Source organism: Neoarius graeffei, chromosome 26, assembly GCF_027579695.1.
Source record: "Neoarius graeffei isolate fNeoGra1 chromosome 26, fNeoGra1.pri, whole genome shotgun sequence".
In the NCBI taxonomy this organism is placed as follows: domain Eukaryota; kingdom Metazoa; phylum Chordata; class Actinopteri; order Siluriformes; family Ariidae; genus Neoarius; species Neoarius graeffei.
The window spans coordinates 56,490,116-56,517,984 of NC_083594.1; the positions used below are offsets into that span (position 1 = coordinate 56,490,116).

Here is a 27,869-nt window from a genome sequence, read left to right on the forward strand (position 1 = left end):
CCGCATTACGGTGCCTGGTTGCCATGTAGTTTGTAGTAGTGGCATGCCATTTGGTATGCATATGTATCTCACTAAGCCGGACAAAAATGTTATGCCAATGCATTAGCCACGCCCAACAGGAAGTGAGATAATTTCACTTTTGTGCGAAATGCATGGCCACGAAGACGGCGCAACTCCTCCTAGACCGTTCATAGGACTGTCACCAAAATTGATACACATCATCTACAGACATGGCTGACAAAAGTTACTAAATACGTTTCACGTAGGATTAACCATTCAGAAGTTATACGTCAATCAATTTTCAATGCAACATTTTACATGCTTAAAAATTCATATCAAATCTTCTACTTGCTCAAAACTGCTCATACTTCACACGCAGATCTCTCATTGGGCTTCTGACATGTTACCAACTTTCTGTGATATTTCGCCACTGGGGGCGCTAATTTTGGGCAAAAATTCCAGTCTTTCCTCAAATTTGGTCAAACTTCACGGCCACCCTCTTCCTACCTCCCATGTCATGTATACCACATTTTGGGAATTTTCGTCCATGGGGGGCGCTGTTTTTGGCCGACGCAATTGCTCCAAAACGGGTTTTTGGTAAATAATTCCATAATGCTTTTCCTTCACACCACTACCTTGTGATAGTGCGTTGCTGTTGTAGACACTTATTTTTCCAACTCATAATCGCTCATGTACAGCATAGCGCCACCTACTGACATGGGAAAAACCAAAAATTTTATTCTTCAAAAATCTATATCTCATCTTCTATTTACTCACTTGTCATCAAACTTCATACGCAAACTCTTCATAGCTCACCTGACATGTACGCCTATTTTTGTGCACTTTCGCCCCTGGGGGTGCTGGTTATGGCAAAAATGATATTGCAGCTTCTGATTTGTCAAACTTGGCAAGCAAACTCTTTCCAAGACCCTTATTAGGGCGCTGTTATTATTAGGGCCCGAGCACCATACAGTGCGAGACCCTATCGTTGCCATGTGTCCAATTCTGTTCTTTGTCGCCATTGCGGGAGTAATGTCTCTTGCCGAAGAAGCTGTGGAAGGTATTTCGCGGGGACGCATGCCCCCGACCCCCTTGGCCGCTGGCGCGAGGGCCCGTCGAGGCCGCTTGCGGCTTTAATTTGTTTTGCTCTCTGTAGTTATGGATGCATATTAATTTATTAATTGATGTATTTTTTCCACTCAGACTGAATAACTGTGAGGAGTCCCAGTGGGTCTTACTGTCGCTTCACAACAACAAGGTTCTGGTTCTGAACCTCCAGCTGACTGGGGTCTTCCTGCATGTTCTCCTCACACCTGCGTGGGTTTCCTCCAGGTGTGCCGGTTTCCTCCAACAGGCCAAAGAACTCAGCCTGGGGTTGTGTCCCGCTTCCCCACAACACTGATGGAGAAGTGCAAAATCAGAAAGTGAAATCAGACCTTATGGGACATTCAGACCGAACCCAGCGAGAGCGCTAACATTCGCTGCCCTGCCAACAGTGCTGTCGAAGTTCAGGGAAGCTCTGTGATGTTGATAAAATAGATAGCTCCCAGTTCAGAATGCTTGGTCTTACTAACTTTATTTAAAGGAGCTGCAAAGCAAACCCACGGCACGTGGTACCAACTGACCACAAGTAGGGCAAAGATCTTCGAATAGACCGAGATAGAGCAACATAATCATCTCTGTGGGAGTAAAAGTGGAACAGTTCCAGTCTCAGAAGTGGGCATGTCAACTTGTGTCACAAACAGACCTCTTCATTGACCCCTCCCAAAAGTCAAACAAGGAAGTGGTAATATGTTTGGGGCCCTCACTGTGCCTCAGTCCTCTCTGAGTAGGGAACATTAACCTCATGAAATCTTTTAAATGTGAAGGTAAGAAATCAGTCAGTGAAGGAAAATAATGAATAATCATGATACGCTTGGACAGAAAATAAACTAACAACATAAACTAAATAAAAGCCATTTGTGTGGCATGACTTTTGTGTTGAAACAACAAATGGACACATCATACATCATGGGGAACCCCGTCAGCACAACTTATCCTAACCCTGAGCTTCAGAACAGTTTGAACAGAGCTGAAATTTATACGACTGTGTTCTCTAGGAGTCTTTAAAGAGGAGCACTTCTCAATTCTGATTGGTTGCTGCCAAACCACATTGGCGCTCATTCCCATACATTTGCCTGGACTTCAACTTTATTCTGACGCCCCACTGCCCAAAACACACCGCCAACGACCTCGCCGCAGAGAGACACCAGCTCACACAGGAAATGGACGACTTCTGGCTGATTGGACACTCTGGCTGTGTTTGCTTTGAGTGAACCATAAGACGTCCTGGGCTGCACATGCACCACACCCGTCAGATCAGCAGACACCTACCCTACACCGAGAGGCGCAGGTGATCCACTGAACCCCGTTCCTGACTGGGACTGTAATTGTTCCCCATGAAGGAGGAATTCCCGGGAAGCTTGAGCTGATTAAGTCCCTGCTGTTTGTACACACCGGCCGTCAGTACGACTGTTCACGAAAAAGTGAAAAAAGTAATTAATGAACAAATACAAAAACCCAAATAACTAGGCTTCTACATAATGTTAAAGGGGAACTGAAGTCATTTTTAAACTTGCTTTATTTCTTAATTAACATGTTACTCAATTACGTTTTCAGTTTTAGTAACCTTATATTGTGACTCATATTGGCAACTAATTACAATTAAATATTATACTTATTGGCCTATTGGGTTTTTAGCCATGTTGAATTTAGTTCTTTTGATTCATGGCAGGCGTCGCTTATCCGCGCGATCTTCACAAGACTTGTGCGAGACTTCGAAACGTGAAGCGTCAGCCATGTGTCAGTGCCGCCATTTTGAAAACTGTTTTCCAAACAAAATATTGCACAAAAACAAGTTTAAATGACGATTACTGGCTACTTTTTCAAACTTTCCTGATTGCTATCAAAACAAACAAAACTTCCAGCTTGATTACATCAGCATTCAAAAGAGGGCGCGCGCGTCTTTTGACAACGTTGGTCACTTTCCCTGTGTCTGAAATCGCTCCCTACTCACTGTATAGTGGACTATATAGTGAAGTCGCCATTTTGTAGTGCTGTCCAAATGTATAGTGAGAATTATTACACCCTATATAGTGCACTCAGTGTCCCACAATGCATCACAAAAAGTAGTGTACAACCGATAGTCACTAACCAAAGCAATATATCCCATCATGCATTGTGGTCACACTGAAAGAACTCAAATTAAAAGTCTCAAATGTGATTTAATAAAAGGCAGCGGCAAAGAATAAAGGATTTAGCCTTGATTTAAAAGAACTGAAAGATGCAGCAGACACAAAGTACTCTGTATTGATTAATGTGGGAAATGCGCTCAGTATAATATGGATTTATCAGAAAAACACATGCAGGTATTTATTATTTTGAAACCCACGTGCCGACTGATCTGACATGTTTTAATTGTGCGACAGTAATGATGTAAATACCAGCGTGACGGACTAGTGTCCAAAAGCGTTTTTTCATTTTACCAATGAGCTCACTATATAGTCCTCTATATAGTAATTCCCTATATAGGGAGTAGTGAACGAGTAAGCGATTTCAGACACAGTTTGATTTCCGCTGTACGTTTTACTTCCGTCCTATGATGTCTCGCACAGGTCTCAACGAATCTTGTTTATGGCCATTGCTTTGACATATGGACTGATATATTGCATAGCATATCTCAAACACTCATAACTTGCTATAGCAGTGGCACGGTGGTGTAGTGGTTAGCACTGTCGCCTCACAGCAAGAAGGTTCTGGGTTCGAACCCAGCAGCCGGCGAGGGCCTTTCTGTGTGGAGTTTGCATGTTCTCCCCGTGTCTGCATGGGTTTCCTCCGGGTGCTCCGGTTTCCCCCAAAGACATGCAGTTAGGATGACGTGGGGTGGCCTTGGGCTGAGGTGCCCTTGAGCGAGGTACCGAACCCCTGACTGCTCCCCGGGCGCTGTTAGCATGGCTGCCCACTGCTCTGGGTGTGTGTGTGTGTGTGTGTGTGTTCACTGCTTCAGATGGGTTAAATGCAGAGGATGAATTTCACTGTGCTTGAAGTGTGCATGTGACGAATACAGTTTTTTTTCTTCTAAAATATCGATCAAAAATGCATTCCTATATTTAATAAAATGAGAAATAGAATTTTGATAATAAAAAATTTGCCTTCAGTTCCCCTTTTATAATAACATTATTAAGAATTAATTAATGATAATTAGTAAATAATTAACTTAAGTAAATAATGTAACTCAGAAGAAAACCATAAGAAAACATTATTGCAAGCACGACTGCTCTGTACAACAGAAACACACCAGAAGATATTTTAATAGGGTGTGTGTGTGTGTGTGTGTGTGTGTGTGTGTGTGTGTGGTGTCCAGCAGGTGGCGGTCCAGACTCAGATCAAATGGAACTCAGCACTGTAATAATAATAATAATAATAATAATAATAATAGAGTTATTTGTCAGGTGTGAAACTGTAGGATATTGCTTGAACCAAATTTTAGAACCACAAAAAGACAAACCATAAATCAGGTTTAATTTATAAAATAAACCAAATTAGATTTTTTTCTGTTACCAATGTACTTTTATAATAATCTCTAATTTAATGAAAACATAAATATATTTCACCGAAACAATGTGGAAATGTTTCAGGGGGTTTCTTTCCTCATGTTGTCCTGCTGTGTGTTCCCAGACACCATGATGTGTTGTTTTACTCCCCAGTTGAGATCCTCGGTGTGTGTAAAGGGGTGAAGTGTCATGAGTTCAGTGTGAGTTTCTCAGCATGTGATCAGGATTTAGAGAGTCACACACTGAGCTCAAACTCCATCAGTTCAGTCTGTAATCAGATTATCAGCTGAGCTCCTGCACCATCACCAAAACACAGGAGAGCAGAGCATTTACACACTCCATACACACGACAGCAGCGGCACGTTGCAGGGAGTGAATAAGAGATGAGATGAGTTCCTCAGCGGTGTTGGTGTGAACAGTGGAGCAGAAAGATGGCAATGAGGCTGGAGTTTAAACGTCCTGAGTGAGTTGTATCTCACGTGATGCAACACACACTGAGGTGGACGAAGCTCATTTTCTGTCGTTAATTCAGCGGTGATGTTTCTCCATCAGGACATGAGGTTCAAAGTGTCGAGGTCGAGACGCTGTGTCTTTCAGGAGAACCGCGATGAAATCTGAACTGTAATGAAGCTGCTCACTGGTTGGTTGCTGTAACACCAATTATGACATCATCATAAGCTTTTGAGTGTTTTAAATATCTTGAATCTGTTCAGTTATATAACTGGCTCAGATTGGTTCAGTTTTACAGTCTGCACATCGCGGCTCATCTGCGTCAGACCACGAACAGCCGAGACATAAAAACACGAAATAACTTGCCTTTTTAATGTTTTATATTTGAAGGGCAACTGATTCAAACACAATCCTGAGACAGTGACAGACAGAGGAGTGACTCTGAGTCATGACTGAAATGATTCACTGAATCAAAACTAGGTTTTACACACACACACACACACACACACACACACACACACTCCAGATATGACTGACACAGTTCACAATATTTAACAATCAAATAGCAATAAGCTAAAAAAGCTCATGTAAAATATTTGATAATCTTCTCGCAGGGCTCTTTACTGATCTGCTGGTGCTTGAGTCAGTCAGCCATCACTGCTGTGTCACTTCCTGTTAAGTTTTAGGACAAATCAGAGTGCGCGTGTGCACACACACAGACACACACACAAATGAATATGAATATATATATACAGTGGTGCTTGAAAGTTTGTGAACCCTTTAGAATTGTCTATATTTCTGCATAAATATGACCTAAAACATCATCAGATTTTCACACAAGTCCTAAAAGTAGATAAAGAGAACCCAGTTAAACAAATGAGACAAAAATATTATACTTGGTCATTTATTTATTGAGGAAAATGATCCAATATTACATACCTGTGAGTGGCAAAAGTATGTGAACCTTTGCTTTCAGTATCGGGTGTGACCCCCTTGTGCAGCAATAACTGCAACTAAACGTTTGCGGTAACTGTTGATCAGTCCTGCACACCGGCTTGGAGGAATTTTAGCCCGTTCCTCCGTACAGAACAGCGTCAACTCTGGGATGTTGGTGGGTTTCCTCACATGAACTGCTCGCTTCAGGTCCTTCCACAACATTTCCATTGGATTAAGGTCAGGACTTTGACTTGGCCATTCCAAAACATTAACTTTATTCTTCTTTAACCATTCTTTGGTAGAACCACTTGTGTGCTTAGGGTCGTTGTCTTGCTGCATGACCCACCTTCTCTTGAGATTCAGTTTATGGACAGATGTCCTGACATTTTCCTTTAGAATTCGCTGGTATAATTCAGAATTCATTGTTCCATCAATGATGGCAAGCCGTCCTGGCCCAGATGCATCAAAACGGGCCCAAACCATGATACTACCACCACCATGTTTCACAGATGGGATAAGGTTCTTATGCTGGAATGCAGTGTTTTCCTTTCTCCAAACATAATGCTTCTCATTTAAACCATAAAATTCTGTTTTGGTCTCATCCGTCCACAAAACATTTTTCCAATAGCCTTCTGGCTTGTCCATGTGATCTTTAGCAAACTGCAGACGAGCAGCAATGTTCTTTTTGGAGAGCAGTGGCTTTCTCCTTGCAACCCTACCATGCACACTATTGTTGTTCAGTGTTCTCCTGATGGTGGACTCATGAATGTTAACATTAGCCAATGTGTGAGAGGCCTTCAGTTGCTTAGAAGTTACCCTGGGGTCCTTTGTGACCTCACTGACTATTACACGCCTTGCTCTTGGAGTGATCTTTGTTGGTCGACCACTCCTGGGGAGGGTAACAATGGTCTTGAATTTCCTCCATTTGTACACAATCTGTCTGACTGTGGATTGGTGGAGTCCAAACTCTTTAGAGATGGTTTGGTAACCTTTTCCAGCCTGATGAGCATCAACAACGCTTTTTCTGAGCTCCTCAGAAATCTCCTTTGTTCATGCCATGATACACTTCCACAAACATGTGTTGTGAAGATCAGACTTTGATAGATCCCTGTTCTTTAAATAAAACAGGGTGCCCACTCACACCTGATTGTCATCCCATTGATTGAAAACACCTGACTCTAATTTCACCTTCAAATTAACTGCTAATCCTAGAGGTTCACATACTTTTGCCACTCACAGATATGTAATATTGGATCATTTTCCTCAATAAATAAATGACCAAGTCTAATATTTTTGTCTCATTTGTTTAATTGGGTTCTCTTTATCTACTTTTAGGACTTGTGTGAAAATCTGATGATGTTTTAGGTCATATTTATGCAGAAATATAGAAAATTCTAAAGGGTTCACAAACTTTCAAGCACCACCATGGCAATGGCCTGCTTGAACTTGCCAATCTGGACAGGCCGGTTCTGTGTCTGTTTCCACGGCAACTGAACACAGACAATGTAATTCTCATTATGCACAACATACTCACTGAGGGAGGGGTTAATAATGACATCATAAATCATCAGTGTTGGTGGAGCTTGGATTCAATTTATGACTAATTCAAAAGTGTTAACGAAATATTATAATAGTATAGACTATTGTTTTGATAAATGTTCTGATGATATTTACATTTTATATTTTATCCCATGCAGAATGCGATAGCCTGTTAGCCCATTAGCCAGCTTGCATGATGTTTGTTTAGAGATTAAGGATATTCATGCACACTACAAGGGGAGACCAAGGTCAAAGGTCATGCCTTAACTAACACCGTCTGCACACAACACTAACATTTCTCCCTGTGCTGAATATGAGGCTAATTGTGTTAGCAGTTAACACTATCATTTTAGTCATATAGAGCGTTTCTCAGTCACTGTTTTACCACATCTGAGGGAAATGTTGATATTCTGGATATTTCTCTCACTGTACTGAAAACGTCACGACTGATGAGTTACTGCTGAAATGTTCAGGTTCTGTTTTGATGATCAGATGTGAAAATGTTCATTTATGATGGAACTGTTATGAACAGGAACCTGAATATAAACTCACAGAGTGACAAAGTAATGGCCCCAGGAGCTAGCAGGCTAATGGCTAACACAGCACAGTTACGTAGGAGTGACGGTACTTATGAACAATCAATAAAACCTGTTCATGCTCATACTCTGAGTGGGAACGTCAGAATCTCAGCCCTGATTCCTGTAAAACACCTGAAAGCAAAACAACTGGCATGGTTTCAAAATGGCTGCCATCATGAACACGTGCAGGCTTAGAATAGCTTTAATTCTGTTAAAATTTGTAGAGACATACGAACATTCAACATGAACAGAGATATACGCTAACACTAGATAATGTTATAAACTCACTATGGTGGGTGTGGCAGTCCTCTGTGACATCATCGTTACAGACAGACCCTTGTGGATGTTCAGGTTTCTGTGCTGATCTCAGAGCCGATGTTTAATTCCTGCAGCGGCGCTTCTCAGTGGAACATCACCTTCAGAAACACTCTGCTTTTATTGTGGCTGACAAGCAAAGTGAGATCACGACTCGCCTCTTTCTGCTGAGGTTCTCCAGCCAAGTTCACCTTCACCTCAGCAACAAAACGTGTGTCTGAGTAACAGTTTACCTCTCCGTCCTTCTGAATTGACGCTCTCTCTCTCTCACACACACACACACAGAATAAACAACCCTAGTGCTATATTTTACACACTTTTGGAGGAAATATTTTATGTACTTAATAATAATAATAATAATAATAATAATAATAATGCTTGGAAAATGAGAAAAAATGTGATATTGAGTTAAAGGGTAAAAGTCCAAAGTAATGAGTTACAATGTTTGTGTAAGAGAGAGGGTGTGACGCAGGTTTCAGGTTAAACTCACCTGAACACACCTGTGGGTGGAGCTAGGAGGAGGAGCAGTACGAATGAAAGAGGACGAGTGAAGCAGGGAGACATTTTTTCTACGCCTATTTACCTGCGTGATTTAACGCTGTGTTCAGCAATGAGGCCATTAACACACTCTAGGATTTTTTGAACACACACACACACACACACACACACACACACACACTCACCATGATGAAGAAGGGTGGTCTGAACTTCCTGAGCAGGAGGAACCAGTCTCTGTTTGACACCAATGTCCAGATGAAAGACATCGGTAAGATTTTATTCTTATTACAGTTTAACTTTAACCTGTGGTGATACTGTGTGTGTGTGTGTGTGTGTGTGTGTGTGTGTGTGAGAGAGAGAGAGAGACCTTTGAACCTGTCCCACTGGGAAAAAAACACATACACACACGGTCAATCAGTTCAGTCAGTTCCTTCTGTCACAGTGTGAGCATTTTCTCTTCTGAATAGAAATTTGGGTTACATTTTAATAATAATAATAATAATAATAATAATGTGTTGCCAGGCAAAACAAACCTCGCCCAGTAGCACTTATGATGAATATGAAGGAAGATATCGCAAAAAATAAATAAATAAATCGGTCCCCTATGGGTCCATGTGGCTTATAAATAAAATAGTTTTCTGATCCCGTGTCCCTACAGTAAATACAGCATATATATTTACTCTCTGAGGCAGGAGCCACAAAAATGAACAATTTAAAAATCACAGTAGTAAAATATACCAAGTGTCTGTATTTTATATTATTCTCCTCTTCCCTCTTACAGTTTTCCAAACTGAACCCTCCAAACCGAGGCTGACACACACACGCTGTCGCCACGACCCAAACTCTTATTTCCCGGAAATGGCCCGGCGCTAGAGCTCAGTGGAACGCACTTTCCCTCTGTCATAAGCATAAACATGTCTGAAAGCCATTTCTTTAGTCTAGTCCATTTATTTCGAATGGTGAACCGAATTGTACATGTTCACTGGCCATTTTAATAGGAACACATGTATGCGCATGCGGAACATGGGACTGTTACACTCTTACATTCTTACAGCACGATGATGTAGTGACCAGCACCTCTATATGAGGCAGGAGACACAACAAAAACGATTTTGACCTTTTTGGTCCCTTTGACCGGATGACCCTCAAAATGTTGGAGGTTCTATTTGAGACCGATGACCAGCTATCCTGAAAGTTTCATGACGCTTGATCCAGCTGTTTTCCCATAATATTGTTAACAAAAAAACAAAGAAACCCGACCGAAAACAATACCTTGCCCCCTGGTGGACTCCGTCCCGGGCGAGGTAATTAATGTGTCATTAATCTCAATAAATTATTTTCATGTGTTAAAGTAAAAACACAGCTGAACTTATAACCTCATTAACACACCGGGAACTATGAATATGCAGGAATACGCTAATTAGACACACCCATATGCTCCTACCATCTCTAATAGTCTATTATAATGAGCATTAGCTCACTCAGCTAGAGATGTGATGTTCTCCACAGGTTTCTACAGTAACACGCTCTTTAGTGCATCTGAGGTTTACGTAGGACAAAACCCATGACTGTGTGTGTGTGTGTGTGTGTGTTACAGACAGTGTGGAGTTTGTATATGATGCAGTGGTGATCCCAGAGTCAGGCACAGCTAAAGTCCGCTCCAGACCCACCGTCAAACACTTCAGCACTGTGAGTCACATGACCATGTTTACATTCACCTGATAGAGACCACATACCGAACACACTGCACTGTACTGAACACACACTACTGAACACACTGCACTGTACTGAACACACACTACTGAACACACTGCACTGTACTGAACACACACTACTGAACACACTGCACTGTACTGAACACACACTACCGAACACACTGCACTGTACTGAACACACACTACTGAACACACTGCACTGTACTGAACACACACTACCGAACACACTGCACTGTACTGAACACACACTACCGAACACAGTGCACTGTACTGAACACACACTACTGAACACACTGCACTGTACTGAACACACACTACTGAACACACTGCACTGTACTGAACACACACTACTGAACACACTGCACTGTACTGAACACACACTACTGAACACACTGCACTGTACTGAACACACACTACTGAACACACTGCACTGTACTGAACACACATTACTGAACACACTGCACTGTACTGAACACACACTACTGAATGCACTGCACTGCACAATACTGTGCACACTGTATTGAACACACACTACTGAACACATTGTACTGTACTGAACACACACTACTGAACACACCGCACTGCACACTACTGTGCACACCAGTGGCGGCTGCTGGTTTTTAAAACAGGGGAAGCCCATTTTACGTATTCATCGTAAAACCTGTAGGCCGGATATCAAAGCATAGAAAGGTGTGCCCCATTAGCATAGTGAACTAGACAACCCTACCTAGTGGCAGAAAGTATTTTTGCTTGTACATTTCATGTTATAGTCTGGCTTGCCAGGCTAGTGCCTCATATCCTTAATCAAAAATATCAAACATCCAAAAATCACTGGCTATTCAACGAAGAGCCTTGAACATCATACCCTGATATGCAACACAGAGTCTTTAACACAACACCCAGCTGTGCAACACATCCTTGAACATCTTCTGCAACACAGTCTGGAAATTCATAACCAGGTAGGCTATGCAACACACAGAACCTTGAATATCATACCCAGGTATAACCTATAACACAGAGCCCACCATTCTCTTAACATTACTGAACAATATACACACTTCAGATTCATGAACATGAACACTATTTATACACAAATTCTGCCCTCCGCTCCTTTTCCAGAAAATGGTCTGTGACCCTGTCATACCAGCTGGTTGTGCTTTCCAGAGCCTTCACCAGTTTCTGTTAGCAGCTAGCACTGCAGATCCCAATGAGGCTCAAGCTAGCCTACAACCAGATTGAACTACAAATGAAATAAACGAGTGAATTCACGAATGATCAAACTGATAGAATGGATGAAAGTTAACGGAGCACAACGAGTAATATTTACATTTATTTACAGAGTAATGCACAGAGACATCAATGAGAAGAAACGTTTATATGAAAAGAAATTCGGACAGCACTTTGGCACACGACTACACTTTCTCGACATCCGCTAGGGACTGACTGATCATGCTTCCGTGTTCCTCGCCGAAGTACCGCCGTCCTCATGTCTTTCAAACACTACCTCCAATAATCCTTCATCAGCCCGGCTTCTTGTCCCTCCCACTGTCTCGTTTAGTCCCAGAGAAGCCCGGCTTCCCTGGAAGTGACGATTTTGTTGATTTTAACCAATAACAACTAGCCGAAATTGGCTGTTCAGAGCCATCTCGTAGACTGCAACGGATACCCGGCTGCCAGTCAGTGTTGCCAGATACTGCTGACGTTTTCATCCCAAAATATGTTCAGAACCCGCCAAAATGCACTTAAAACCGCCCAATCTGGCAACACTGCTGCCGGTCCATAGAGCCCATTGAAATAAGAAAGGTTACAGCCTGGCAGCAAAGGTGATTCTCGTAGCGAACTGCAAGTTCGTCAGACATCACTCAAATAAGTTACAGGATAGTTATGAACATAAATACAATCTTGGGCATATATTATGTTATGTAAGTTATTGTTTTAATGAGAATTCAACGTCGTAGATGCCGCAGTTTGGGGAGAGAATTTTAGGGGAAGCTCGGCTTCCCTTGTTGTCTCTGAGAAATCGCCCCTGGTGCACACTGTACTGAACACACACTACTGAACACACTGTTTTAAATGTGCTAAACATTTTCTGTTTCATCTTGATCACGTGTTTCATTGTCTCAGGGTTCAGATTGACAGCTGTGTGTGTGCATGTTTGTTTGTGCGTGCGCGCGTTTGTGTGTGCGTATTTCTGTGTGTGAAATTATTTTTCTCCCATCGAGGTTCTCTGACAGTGTGTTTAAATCTGTTCCCTGTGTGCTGTGATTGCTGCAGGGTGTTTTGAGTTTGTTTTGGGTTTAGCACAGGCAGGGTCAACCTGAGGAAATGGCCTCACACACACGTGCACACAGGTGTGTCCTGATCTCTCACTAAAAATAAAATGAGTTCTGTGAGAACTTTCTACCTGATACCAGCCACGCCTTAAAATGACTGTTGCTAGAAAACAGTAATAACACACTCAGCAGTGGTCTCTCTCTCTCTCTCTCTCTCTCTCTCTCTCACACACACACACACACACACACACACAAAAAAAAGTCTGCACAGTGTGTTTCCTCCTGCTATTGTGTTCAGTCTCTCTTAGTTCCATTTCTCAGCAACATTCCTCTGCAGTTAATTTATTTTAAAATCTGTTCTGTATCTTTAGAGGATAGATTAATTTAATATTTAATATTTATGTACACTCCCCGGCCACTTTAATAGGAACTTGTTGACTCTAAGATCCCTGTTCTTGGCTGCAGGAGTGGAACCCAATGTGTTCTTCTGCTGTTTCATGCTGAAATGCTTTTCTGCTCACCACGGTTGTAAAGAGTGATTATATGAGTTACTATATCCTTCCAATCTGTCCATTTCCCTCTGACCCTCTCTTATCAACAAGGCGTTTGTTTCCACCCACAGAACTGTCGCTCACTCACTCAGTGTTTTTTTGTTTTCTGCACCATTCTGTGTAAACTCTAGAGACTGTTGTGTGTGAAAACCCCAGGAGATCAGCAGCTTCTGAAATACTCAAACCAGTCCATCTGGATCAAACCAACACCCAGACCACAGTGAGAGAAAGTCACACTGTGAGATCACAATGTTTCCCGTTCTGATGTTTGAACATTGTGAACATTAACTGAAGCTCCTGATTTGTATCTGTGGGATTTGATGCATCGTGCTGCTGTCGAGGGATCGGCTGATTACAGAACCGCAGGGGGATGTAGGGGTGTTCCTAATAAAGTGGCCAGTGAATGTATTTTATATGACTATTACAACCACCAACAACAGCAATAATCTCATCTCATCTCATTATCTGTAGCCGCTTTATCCTGTTCTACAGGGTCGCAGGCGAGCTGGATCCTATCCCAGCTGACTACGGGCGAAAGGCGGGGTACACCCTGGACAAGTCGCCAGGTCATCACAGGGCCACCAGCAATAATAATAACTACATTTGCATGCCTCAAAGGAAATACTAGTGCTTTCAAAGCAAAAAACAAATTGAAAATTAAAAATAAATACAAAGGAAAATATTTGAAAGTTTGAAAAAATATATTTGGATATTTAATGCAGGGAGAGAGAGAGAGACAGAGTGAGAGAGAGCGAGAGACAGAGGGACAGAGCTAGAGAGAGCAAGAGAGAGAGGGACAGAGCAAGAGAAAGTGAGAGAGAAAGAGTGAGAGAGATAGGCAGAGAGAGAGAGACAGAGAGAGAGAGACAGAGCGAGAGAGAGAGAGACAGAGGGACAGAGCGAGAGAGAGAGAGAGAGAGAGAGAGAGAGAGAGACAGGGTGAGAGAGAGAGTGAAAGAGAGAGAGAGACAGAGCGAGAGAGAGAGACAGAGGGACAGAGCAAGAGAGTGAGAGATAGGCCGAGAGAGAGAGACAGAGTGAGAGTGAGAGAGAGAGAGACAGAGGGACAGAGCGAGAGAGAGAGTGAGAGAGAGGGGCAGAGCGAGAGAGAGCGAGAGAGAGAGAGGGACAGAGCGAGAGAGAGAGAGAGAGAGGCCGAGAGAGAGAGAGAGACAGAGTGAGAGAGAGAGAGAATGAGAGAGAGGGGCAGAGCGAGAGATAGAGGGAGAGAGAGACATAGAGAGGGTGAGAGAGAGAGAGACAGAGTGAGAGAGAGAGAGAGAGAGAGAGAGTTGATTGACCCAAAGTAGTTTCCTTGATATCAACAGAGATTAGTTATCGATAGATGGATTGTTTGTTTGTTTGTTTGTTTGGTTGGTTGGTTGGTTGATAGCCTCAGCCTACAAATTCACCATGTACATTGGACGAAAAAGGAATGCACATCGTCTCAAGCATTAATCTATTAAATAAAAACACAATCTGTGGTATAATCCCAATTTATTAAAGCGAGACAGTATCACGTGTAGAGACATAGATACAGTGCCTTGCAAAAGTATTCACCCCCCGGTGTTTGTCCTGTTTTGTTGCATTACAAGCTGGAATTAAAATGGATTTTTGGAGGGTTAGCACCATTTGATTTACACAGCATGCCTACAACTTTAAAGGTGATTTTTTTTTTTAAATTGTGACACAAACAATAATTAAGATGAAAAAACAGAAATCTGGAGTGTGCATAAGTATCCCCCCCCCCCCAAGTCAATACTTTGTAGAGCCACCTTTTGCTACAATTACAGCTGCAAGTCTCTTGGGGTATGTCTCTATTAGCTTAGCACATCTAGCCACTGGGATTTTTGCCCATTCCTCAAGGCAAAACTGCTCCAACTCCTTCAGGTTAGATGGGTTGTGTTGGTGTGCAGCAATCTTCAAGTTATGCCACAGATTCTCAATTGGATTGAGGTCTGGGCTTTGATTAGGCCATTCCAAGACATTTAAATGTTTCCCATTAAACCACTCCAGTGTAGCTTTAGCAGTATGTTTAGGGTCATTGTCCTGCTGGAACATGAACCTTCGTCCCAGTCTCAAACCTCTGGCCGACTCAAACAGGTTTTCCTTCAGAATTGCCCTGTATTTAGTGCCATCCATCTTTCCTTCAGTCCTGACCAGCTTTCCTGTCCCTGCAGATGAAAAACATCCCCACAGCATGATGCTGCCACCACCATGCTTCACTGTAGGAATGGTGTTCTCAGGGTGTTGGGTTTGCGCCACACATGGCATTTCCCATGATGGCCAAAAAGTTCAATTTTAGTTTCATTTGACCAGAGAATCTTCTTCCATGTGTTTGGGGAGTCTGCCACATGCTGTTGGGCAAACTCCAAACGTGTTTTCTTCAGCAGTGGCTTTTTTCTGGCCACTCTTCCAAAAAGCCTCACCAACTCTATGGAGTGTATGGCTTAAAGTGGTCCTATGGACAGATACTCCCATCTCCGTTGTGAATCTTTGCAGCTACTTCAGTGTTATCTTTGGTGTCTTTGTTGCAGCTCTGATTAATGCCCTCCTTGCCTGGTCTGTGAGTTTTGGTGCGTGGGGCCTTCTCTTGTCAGGCTTGTAGTGGTGCCATATTCTTTCCATTTTGTTATAATGGATTTAATGGAGCTCCGTGGGATATTCAAAGTTTGGGATATTTTTTATAACCCAACCCTGATCTACAACCCCGATTCCAAAAAAGTTGGGACAAAGTACAAATTGTAAATAAAAACGGAATGCAATGATGTGGAAGTTTCAAAATTCCATATTTTATTCAGAATAGAACATAGATGACATATCAAATGTTTAAACTGAGAAAATGTATCATTTAAAGAGAAAAATTAGGTGATTTTAAATTTCATGACAACAACACATCTCAAAAAAGTTGGGACAAGGCCATGTTTCCCTCTGTGAGACATCCCCTTTTCTCTTTACAACAGTCTGTAAACGTCTGGGGACTGAGGAGACAAGTTGCTCAAGTTTAGGGATAGGAATGTTAACCCATTCTTGTCTAATGTAGGATTCTAGTTGCTCAACTGTCTTAGGTCTTTTTTGTCGTATCTTCCGTTTTATGATGCGCCAAATGTTTTCTATGGGTGAAAGATCTGGACTGCAGGCTGGCCAGTTCAGTACCCGGACCCTTCTTCTACGCAGCCATGATGCTGTAATTGATGCAGTCTGTGGTTTGGCATTGTCATGTTGGAAAATGCAAGGTCTTCCCTGAAAGAGACGTCGTCTGGATGGGAGCATATGTTGCTCTAGAACCTGGATATACCTTTCAGCATTGATGGTGTCTTTCCAGATGTGTAAGCTGCCCATGCCACACGCACTAATGCAACCCCATACCATCAGAGATGCAGGCTTCTGAACTGAGCGCTGATAACAACTCGGGTCGTCCTTCTCCTCTTTAGTCCGAATGACATGGCGTCCCTGATTTCCATAAAGAACTTCAAATTTTGATTCGTCTGACCACAGAACAGTTTTCCACTTTGCCGCTGTGCATTTTAAATGAGCCTTGGCCCAGAGAAGACGTCTGCGCTTCTGGATCGTGTTTAGATACGGCTTCTTCTTTGAACTATAGAGTTTTAGCTGGCAACGGCGGATGGCATGGTGAATTGTGTTCACAGATAATGTTCTCTGGAAATATTCCTGAGCCCATTTTGTGATTTCCAATACAGAAGCATGCCTGTATGTGATGCAGTGCCGTCTAAGGGCCCGAAGATCACGGGCACCCAGTATGGTTTTCCAGCCTTGACCCTTACGCACAGAGATTCTTCCAGATTCTCTGAATCTTTTGATGATATTATGCACTGTAGATGATGATATGTTCAAATTCTTTGCAATTTTACACTGTCAAACTCCTTTCTGATATTGCTCCACTATTTGTCGGCGCAGAATTAGGGGGATTGGTGATCCTCTTCCCATCTTTACTTCTGAGAGCCGCTGCCACTCCAAGATGCTCTTTTTATACCCAGTCATGTTAATGACCTATTGCCAATTGACCTAATGAGTTGCAATTTGGTCCTCCAGCTGTTCCTTTTTTGTCCCTTTAACTTTTCCAGCCTCTTATTGCCCCTGTCCCAACTTTTTTGAGATGTGTTGCTGTCATGAAATTTCAAATGAGCCAATATTTGGCATGAAATTTCAAAATGTCTCACTTTCGACATTTGACATGTTGTCTATGTTCTATTGTGAATACAATATCAGTTTTTGAGATTTGTAAATTATTGCATTCCGTTTTTATTTACAATTTGCACTTTGTCCCAACTTTTTTGGAATCAGGGTTGTATACTTCTCCGCAACTTTGTCTCTGACCTGTTTGGAGGCTCCTTGGTTTTCATGTTGCTTGCTTAGTAGTGTTGCAGAGTTAGGGTCCTTCCAGAGCAGGTTGATTTATACAGACATCATGTGACACTCTGATTGCACACAGGTGGATCTTAATCAACTAATTATGTGACTTATGAAGTGAATTGGTTGGACCAGCTCTTATTTAGGGGTTTCATACGAAAGGGGGTGAATACTTATGCACACTCCAGATTTCTGTTTTTCATCTTAATTATTGTTTGTGTCACAATAAAAAAAAACACAATCACAGTCTGATATTCTGAAATATGCTAATTATTGGAGGAGCAAAATAATGGGCAATTGAATGAGAACATTTTTATTTCAGATTAAGATCGATAGCTCTCTAATTTAATGGCAATATTTGATTTTAACATGTTTAGGGACAGGGGGCTGTTTCCAATGTACACCTTTATGAGTATCCCAATATCCCTGTATTGTGAGAGTGGAGCGATGGGCTACTGTCTTTGTATTCTCTTTTCCACTTCACTTTTTCAAGGTTCAGACTTTAAACAAACATGAATGAAATCCAGTGAGTCGATAACAGAACCAGTCATGAGATCACAGACTGTAAAACTTCCAAACTTCACCTCAAAGAGCAAACACGGGCAGAGAGCAGATAAACAGCCAGAGGTCAAAAACACAGAGAACAGACTAAAAAAAACAACGGCTCTGTCCCACAGGCCAGACTGCAGCGTGTTATAATAATCATCTAATACAATAATGTTCTGGTTAAAGCATCTGCCATTTTACATTCTGGAACACTCAGACTCCGTTCCAGTGGGACTTCATGTTGGAGCGTTTTCAGGGGGTTTTATGAGAACTGTTACTGATATAGTGAAGTAAAATGTTTGTGTGTCGATTGAAGCTGCTAATTAACTGTCGTGTGTTTCGTGTTTTCTCGTCAGTTTGGAGAAGGAGCTGGACTTGCAGTTCCAACTCCAACAGTTCCTGTTCTGCCTTCTGTCAGCGCACCCCAAATAAGCCCCACAGGTGAGAACATGTCCCGATCGTCCCACAAGACTTTCACACTCCCACGTGTTCAACAGTTTATACTCACTTATTTTTACACGAATATCAAATATTCAGTACCAGTCAAAATAAAAACTCATTTGCAGGGGTTTCTGTACTGTGATGATCCTCTCCACTGTAGACCAAAACTGAAAACATCAAAACTATGAAATAACATCTGGAACATATTAAACAATTATTGGATGATTATCATGATTTGTTTGTGGTGAATAACTAATTATTTACTGATACTGAAGGCAGACACTAACAAATCACAATATTTTGCAAAAACTAAGTCCAATAATTGTTTTATCATTCAAATTATCTCATCTCATTATCTGTAGCCGCTTTATCCTGTTCTACAGGGTCGCAGGCGAGCTGGAGCCTATCCCAGCTGACTACGGGTGAGAGGCGGGGTTCACCCTGGACAAGTCGCCAGGTCATCACAGGGCTGACACATAGACACAGACAACCATTCACACTCACATTCACACCTACGCTCAATTTAGAGTCACCAGTTAACCTAACCTGCATGTCTTTGGACTGTGGGGGAAACCGGAGCACCCGGAGGAAACCCACGCGGACACGGGGAGAACATGCAAACTCCACACAGAAAGGCCCTCGCCGGCCACGGGGCTCGAACCCGGACCTTCTTGCTGTGAAGCGACAGCGCTAACCACTACACCACCGTGCCGCCCAAATAAAATAGTTTGAATGATAAATGGAATTGTGATAAAACGTGTTAAAAAAACAAAAAAAAATTTGATATTTTAGATTCTTCAGTGTGTCCAGTGTTTCCCTTGATGACTCTTTGTACACTATTATCATTTTCTTAACCAGCTTCATGAGGGAGTCACCTGGAATACTTTTCAATTAACAGGTGTGTCTCATCGAAAGGTAATTAGTGAACGAGTTTCTTACCTTCTTAATGCGTTTGAGATCAAACAGTAAATAATAATTACAGTAAAGAGCCCTATAACACAACTGTAGTAATCCATAATATGTCAAGAACCGAACAACTAAGTAAAGAGAAACGACATCCATCATTACTTTAAGACATGAAGTGACTTTTAATGAATAAAAATAAAGAAAAAACACTGAATGGTGGGTGTGTCCAAATTTTTGACTGGTTCTGTAGATTTAACGTGAATGAAAACACGTCCTCTGGATGATCAGACGTGATATGGCATCAGACTCGATCAGTTCTCGTTAACCAGAAATCAGGAGGTTTTAGAGGAACATGTGGTGAAATTGAACTTTGCCAAAAATCCCTTCAGGCACCTTTATACCATTACTGAGGTGTTTTCAGTAAACTGACTCGTGTTTCGCTGCGCAGTAACCAAGGATTTTCCAGTCCGGTTCTTTCAGGAATCCTGACAGTCCACATTCTTGCTTTTTGTTCAGTTTCCCAACACACCTGTATCAGGTATTCAGTGTTCTTGACGTGTTATGAGCCATAATTGAGTGTGTCAGGCTCCTTGATTGCTATTATATGTCTTTATGATGACTCATCTTTAACTATACATTAGCAGATTTTTTGAATATTCTTTCTTTTCTCAACACACCTGAACACAGGACTCGCAGGAGCTGAATCAGATCAAGCATGAAGGATTTAACAGATTTCACACTGATTTCTGCTAAACAGTGATTGACCTTGTTTTCTTCCATGAACAGGTAATACAGAGTGTGTGTCGAATGGAGGTGCCATCTCAGTGGATGACCTTGAAGAACAGATTCTGATCCCTCCTCCTCCCTCCACTGCACCTCCACCACCACCTCCCCAGTTCATCCCTCCCTCACCTGGTCATGTCACTCCTCCATCAGAGTTTTTTGGGGAACCGTATTCACCTATAGACTTGTCTACTCTGGAGCCACCCTCCATGCCACCTCCCAAGCCACCTTCAATAGGAACGCCAGATGATATAGACCTGTCTGTGTTAAGGCCTCCACCGATGGCTCCCCCAAAACCCCCAAGTTATCACATCTCTACAAATTCACTTGAGTACATCCCAAAGTGCCCCAATTTTACCCCTCCACTGCCCCCAATGGAGAAACTCCAGTCCCCCATAACTAGTGTCCAGAAGATGCCTCCTCACAAGCCCATCAGGTTCTCATCTATCTCCAACTCTGAGTTGCCTTCATCTGGATCTACTATCCCAACTTCTACATTCTCAGGAAGGCCAGCTTCCAGCTTTAACTCTGAAAACACTGGCAAACTTTACACTGTACCAAAAACAACGATTCCCACTGGTCAATCAGATAAAGTGATACAACACACCCTGCCCCTGGAGAACTCCTCCAATTACCCAGCTGGAGTTCATGTCAACGGGAAAGCACCAACTTCTGAAAAGGAAATGAGCACACCCCAAAACCTGGTGCCCCCAGTTAAGCCAGTGCGTCGCAACAGTTCAGGAACCAAGCTGGAGGAAAATCTACAGGACTTGAAGGAGAACATTCAGGATATGCCACCCAACCAACCAGCAACCCCAGTCAGGGTTGTCCACAGCAAGGCTGCAAATGTAAACACACCACCAGCTGTCCCAAAGAAGATCCCAACTTCAGTCAAAGGTTCTCCCACAGCAGAAAGGACAACAGCAGTGCTGTCAGCTCAAGACATAATTCACTTGACGCCTGTGGACCCAACACGAAAATATAGCCCTTTACTGAACCGCAAGCTGCAGAACCTGAAAACCAATGAGCCTTCTAGCGGGAAGGAGACAGCTGCTTCTCCACTTGCCCTGCTGATGGCAGCTAAACAGCGAGAGAAGCAGAGAGGAGCCTTTTCCAGAGAAAACAGCAACAGCTCCACAGATTCCACCAATGGGAGCATCCATCTGAGCGACACCAGACCCAACTCATTCACTGTTACCCCAAGATCACTGATGTCCTCAGGAAGTGTCAGTCCCTCCATGGAGCCCAAACCCAACACTGAGAACCCAAAGGTTACTTACTCCAGACCTCAACCCTCTGTACCCTCCAGCAACATTCTGAGTAAAAACCCTACAAGTATTGCATCCCCAACATCTCCATCTGGGCAGTACAATGGCATTGACACCATTGTCTTCATCCCTCCACCACCTGAGTTTGCTAACTCTGACCCAGAAGATGAAGCCCCACCCAGCATGCCTCAATCTGACCCACCTACAAAGAGACCAGATGTAATTCCACGTCTAAACTCTGCCTCCATCACAAATGGCCCTAAAAGTATTAATTCAAACAGCAACACCACACCAATTAATGCTGTTCCTAGCAAACCAAAACCCCAGGCTCCACCCCCATCTCTACCCAAAACTCAGCTCCGTGCCCCACCCCCATCTCAACCTAAAACTCAGCCCCAAGCTCCACCTGCATCTCTACCAAAAACTCAGCTCCAAGCTCCACCCCCATCTCTACCTAAAACTCAGTCCCATGCTCCACCCCCATCTCGACCTAAAACTCAGTCCCATGCTCCACCCCCATCTTTACCCAAAACTCAGTCCCAAGCTCCTCCCTCTGCCGCTGCCAGTCAGGCCACACTGCTCAGCATCCTGCAGAAGAAGATGCTGGAAATGGATCCCAAACTCACTCCGGCCTGTGAAGCAGACACCGACAGCGATGACTGGAACATTCCTCTGTTTGATGAGGATCTTGGAGGTGGTCCTTCCATAAACTCCACCCCCAAACCCAAGAGCTCCACTTCAACTGCACAGTCTACAGGTCTGGACATGAAAGAACTTGAGAACAAAGTGACCAAGAAATCACAAGCCAAAGCACCAACCAGGTAAATTCCACAAAACTCCACCCCCTGTCAAGCGCTGCTTTACTCCAACAATTATTCATCACTAAAGTGTAAATATATAGAGTTTAAATTCCTCGACCAGCTGTAGGTTCAGGTCAATGTCCTGCTGAGGTGAGGACAGAAGTTAATTTAAGAGTTTAAGAAAAATATACAATGGTGCTTGAAAGTTTGTGAACCCTTTAGAATTTTCTATATTTCTGCATAAATATGACCTAAAACAACATCAGATTTTCACACAAGTCCTAAAAGTAGATAAAGAGAACCCAGTTAAACAAATGAGACAAAAATATTATACTTGGTCATTTATTTATTGAGGAAAATGATCCAATATTACATATCTGTGAGTGGCAAAAGTATGTGAACCTCTAGGATTAGCAGTTAGTTTGAAGGTGAAATTAGAGTCAGGTGTTTTCAGTCAATGGGATGACAATCAGGTGTGAGTGGGCACCCTGTTTTATTTAAAGAACAGGGATCTATCAAAGTCTGACCTTCACAACTCATGTTTGTGGAAGTGTATCATGGCACGAACAAAGGAGATTTCTGAGGACCCCAGAAAAAGCGCTGTTGATGCTCATCAGGCTGGAAAAGGTTACAAAACCATCTCTAAAGAGTTTGGACTCCACCAATCCACAGTCAGACAGATTGTGTACAAATGGAGGAAATTCAAGACCATTGTTACCCTCCCCAGGAGTGGTCGACCAACAAAGATCACTCCAAGAGCAAGGCGTGTAATAGTCGGTGAGGTCACAAAGGACCTCAGGGTAACTTCTAAGCAACTGAAGGCCTCTCTCACATTGGCTAACGTTAATGTTCATGAGCCCACCATCAGGAGAACACTGAACAACAATGGTGTGCATGGCAGGGTTGCAAGGAGAAAGCCACTGCTCTCCAAAAAGAACATTGCTGCTCGTCTGCAGTTTGCTAAAGATCACGTGGACAAGCCAGAAGGCTATTGGAAAAATGTTTTGTGGACGGATGAGACCAAAATAGAACTTTTTGGTTTAAATGAGAAGCATTGTGTTTGGAGAAAGGAAAACACTGCATTCCAGCATAAGAACCTTATCCCATCTGTGAAACATGGTGGTGGTAGTATCATGGTTTGGGCCTGTTTTGCTGCATCTGGGCCAGGACAGCTTGCCATCATTGATGGAACAATGAATTCTGAATTATACCAGCGAATTCTAAAGGAAAATGTCAGGACATCTGTCCATGAACTGAATCTCAAGAGAAGGTGGGTCATGCAGCAAGACAACGACCTGAAGCACACAAGTCGTTTTACCAAAGAATGGTTAAAGAAGAATAAAGTTAATGTTTTGGAATGGCCAAGTCAAAGTCCTGACCTTAATCCAATGGAAATGTTGTGGAAGGACCTGAAGTGAGCAGTTCATGTGAGGAAACCCACCAACACCCCAGAGTTGAAGCTGTTCTGTACGGAGGAACGGGCTAAAATTCCTCCAAGCCGGTGTGCAGGACTGATCAACAGTTACCGCAAACGTTTAGTTGCAGTTATTGCTGCACAAGGGGGTCACACCAGATACTGAAAGCAAAGGTTCACATACTTTTGCCACTCACAGATATGTAATATTGGATCATTTTCCTCAATAAATAAATGACCAAGTATAATATTTTTGTCTCATTTGTTTAACTGGGTTCTCTTTATCTACTTTTAGGACTTGTGTGAAAATCTGATGATGTTTTAGGTCATATTTATGCAGAAATATAGAAAATTCTAAAGGGTTCACAAACTTTCAAGCACCACTGAAACTGTTCTCACACATAGCTGGAGATCGGGTTTGTCTCAGAGACACTGAAGCTGCAGATCCTCTGTTTATAATCTCCACGTGTTTAAATGTCATGTGTATGTTACATTCAAACGCCAATCTGATTCTGTTCTGATTTTTCAGCAGCGGTTCTTCAAAACAGCAGTTTGGGATGACGTTCATGGTGAGGCCTGGAACCAAACAGCCCATCACCCCTGTCCCCAAAACCGAGTGACCACACACACAGCTCTGCATAAAGAAGTTGTAAAGGAAAAGATGTTACAGTACATATGTTGAACAGGTGACACACAGCAGCAGTTTTTCTGCATGTTGATTCACCTGAAACTGCTTAATTTTACAAAGCCTGTGTGTGTGTGTGTGTGCGCGCGCGCGTATGCATGCTACGGCCCAACCTGGATTTATACTGTGTAGGACACACATTCAACTGATATCTATGTGTAAACAACACACACACACACACGCACTCTCTCTCTTTCAACATGGACACTCTGTTGAAGGAAATTTTGTTTCATGTTTGTAATTTTTAAAAGTTATGTTGATCATCAAACTTTCAGCTGCAGGAGAGAAACAGACAAAAACATCGGACAGGAAAACATTGATGTTAAACACTGCAGCATGGACTGGTGTATTTTAATGGACTTTAGTTCTCTCTCTCTCTCACACACACTGCAGGAAGGCCTATTTTGGCCTGAGGAACTGATTTAGAATAAACACGTTTCTCTGGGGCGGCATGGTGGTGTAGTGGTTAGCGCTGTCGCCTCACAGCAAGAAGGTTCTGGGTTCGAGCCCCGGGGCCGGCGAGGGCCTTTCTGTGCGGAGTTTGCATGTTCTCCCCGTGTCCGCGTGGGTTTCCTCCGGGTGCTCCGGTTTCCCCCACAGTCCAAAGACATGCAGGTTAGGTTAACTGGTGACTCTAAATTGAGCGTAGGTGTGAGTGTGAGTGTGAATGGTTGTCTGTGTCTATGTGTCAGCCCTGTGATGACCTGGCGACTTGTCCAGGGTGAACCCCGCCTTTCACCCGTAGTCAGCTGGGATAGGATCCAGCCCGCAACCCTGCACAGGATAAGCGGCTACAGATAATGGATGGATATTTCTTTGTTTTTTCCTGTCAGAGTGATCCCAAACAGTGTCCCAAACACTGTTGTCTGATGCTCACACTCACTGTCTTTATGAACATCATCAAATAAACATCAAGAAGTCTTGCTGGAGCAGTGCGTGTGTTAGCATTAGGAACAGAATCTTTAACCCAGTCTCCATTCTGATCAGCGCAGCGCTGAGGCTGCAGTGGGATGAAATGTACAAACTGATGATTATCTGGATGTTAAACTTTTAGTGCCTCAAACTCACAGGATGCGACACTGTACACTTCTGCTTGTGTGATTATAAAAGTCTGAGTTTTGTTTTATTAATGAAATGCTGTGTTATTAAAGTGTGATATGCTGTATGTGTGTAAAACTTTGTAATTGTGGATTTGACATGATTAAGGATTCTGTTCTTTAAAGCTGTTATTCTTGTTACCATGACAACAAACCCAAAGAGGTTGCTTCAACAAGACACAATTAGATCATATACAGTGGGGCAAAAAAGTATTTAGTCAGCCACCAATTGTGCAAGTTCTCCCACTTAAAAAGATGAGAGAGGCCTGTAATTTTCATCATAGGTCCACTTCAACTATGAGAGACAGAATGGAGGGAAAGAATCCAGGAAATCACATTGTAGGATTTTTAATGAATTAATTGGTAAATTCCTCGGTAAAATAAGTATTTGGTCGCCTACAAACAAGCAAGATTTCTGGCTCTCACAGACCTGTAACAACTTCTTTAAGAGGCTCCTCTGTCCTCCACTCGTTACCTGTATTAATGGCACCTGTTTGAACTCGTTATCAGTATAAAAGACACCTGTCCACAACCTCAAACAGTCACACTCCAAACTCCACTATGGCCAAGACCAAAGAGCTGTCAAAGGACACCAGAAACAAAATTGTAGACCTGCACCAGGCTGGGAAGACTGAATCTGCAATAGGTAAGCAGCTTGGTGTGAAGAACTCAACTGTGGGAGCAATTATTAGAAAATGGAAGACATACAAGACCACTGATAATCTCCCTCGATCTGGGGCTCCACGCAAGATCTCACCCCGTGGGATCAAAATGATCACAAGAACGGTGAGCAAAAAACCCAGAACCACACGGGGGGACCTAGTGAATGACCTGCAGAGAGCTGGGACCAAAGTGACAAAGGCTACCATCAGTAACACACTACGCCGCCAGGGACTCAAATCCTGCAGTGCCAGACGTGTCCCCCTGCTTAAGCCAGTACATGTCCAGGCCTGTCTGAAGTTTGCTAGAGAGCATTTGGATGATCCAGAAGAGGACTGGGAGAATGTCATATGGTCAGATGAAACCAAAATAAAACTTTTTGGTAAAAACTCAACTTGTGTTTGGAGGAGAAAGAATGCTGAGTTGCAGCCAAAGAACACCATACCTACTGTGAAGCATGGGGGTGGAAACATCATGCTTTGGGGCTGTTTTTCTGCAAAGGGACCAGGACGACTGATCCGTATAAAGGAAAGAATGAATGGGGCCATGTATCGTGAGATTTTGAGTGAAAACCTCCTTCCATCAGCAAGGGCATTGAGGATGAAACGTGGCTGGGTCTTTCAGCATGACAATGATCCCAAACACACCGCCCGGGCAACGAAGGAGTGGCTTCGTAAGAAGCATTTCAAGGTCCTGGAGTGGCCTAGCCAGTCTCCAGATCTCAACCCCATAGAAAATCTTTGGAGGGAGTTGAAAGTCTGTGTTGCCCAGCAACAGCCCCAAAACATCACTGCTCTAGAGGAGATCTGCATGGAGGAATGGGCCAAAATACCAGCAACAGTGTGTGAAAACCTTGTGAAGACTTACAGAAAACGTTTGACCTCTGTCATTGCCAACAAAGGGTATATAACAAAGTATTGAGATGAACTTTTGTTATTGACCAAATACTTATTTTCCACCATAATTTGCAAATTTGCAAATTATTAAAAATCAGACAATGTGATTTCCTGGATTCTTTCCCCCCATTCTGTCTCTCATAGTTGAAGTGTAGCTATGATGAAAATTACAGGCCTCTCTCATCTTTTTAAGTGGGAGAACTTGCACAATTGGTGACTGACTAAATACTTTTTTGCCCCGCTGTATCTGGAAGTGTTTTATAAACACACACACACACACACTTCACTCAAACTCACACCGGTTTGTGTAAATTCTGTGAAACCAGTTAAAATGCCATGACCTTGTCTAATTTTTTACTTCGCTGTTGGATTTTTTTTAAATCAAACTTTCTCAAATCTGATCTCTAACAGTGAAATCAGACACACTGTAGTGTTCAGTAACATAATTACCCAAATCTGAGTGCTTAATGTATTTAAATAAATTAAAATGTAAATAAATGTCAGTTTAAAAAAACCCACTGTTCTGAAGTCTGATTACAGATCAGCAGCGAATTT

General features: G+C 42.7%; 1 protein-coding gene and 1 long non-coding RNA gene across 3 annotated transcripts; one reads left to right on the forward strand and one right to left on the reverse strand.

Annotated features, from left to right (window-relative positions):
* Nucleotides 1-4,363: 4,363 nt before the first annotated feature.
* Nucleotides 4,364-8,988, reverse strand: LOC132874404 (uncharacterized). Its single transcript, XR_009651661.1, has 3 exons — nucleotides 8,384-8,988; nucleotides 4,653-5,240; nucleotides 4,364-4,441 (listed from the first exon to the last, which is right to left on the reverse strand). It is a non-coding gene; the product is annotated as an uncharacterized LOC132874404 (long non-coding RNA).
* Nucleotides 8,926-27,828, forward strand: LOC132874403 (uncharacterized). Of its 2 annotated transcripts, none has more exons than XM_060910562.1 (5): nucleotides 8,926-9,176; nucleotides 10,506-10,597; nucleotides 18,721-18,805; nucleotides 20,498-22,583; nucleotides 24,506-27,828. In XM_060910562.1, exons 1-5 carry the CDS (start codon nucleotides 9,095-9,097, stop codon nucleotides 24,594-24,596), a joined length of 2,436 nt encoding a protein of 811 aa, XP_060766545.1. In that variant the 5' UTR covers nucleotides 8,926-9,094; the 3' UTR covers nucleotides 24,597-27,828. The 2 variants fall into 2 exon arrangements, with proteins under 2 accessions (XP_060766545.1, XP_060766546.1); XM_060910563.1 differs by having other exon boundaries at nucleotides 24,509-27,828.
* Nucleotides 27,829-27,869: the final 41 nt, after the last annotated feature.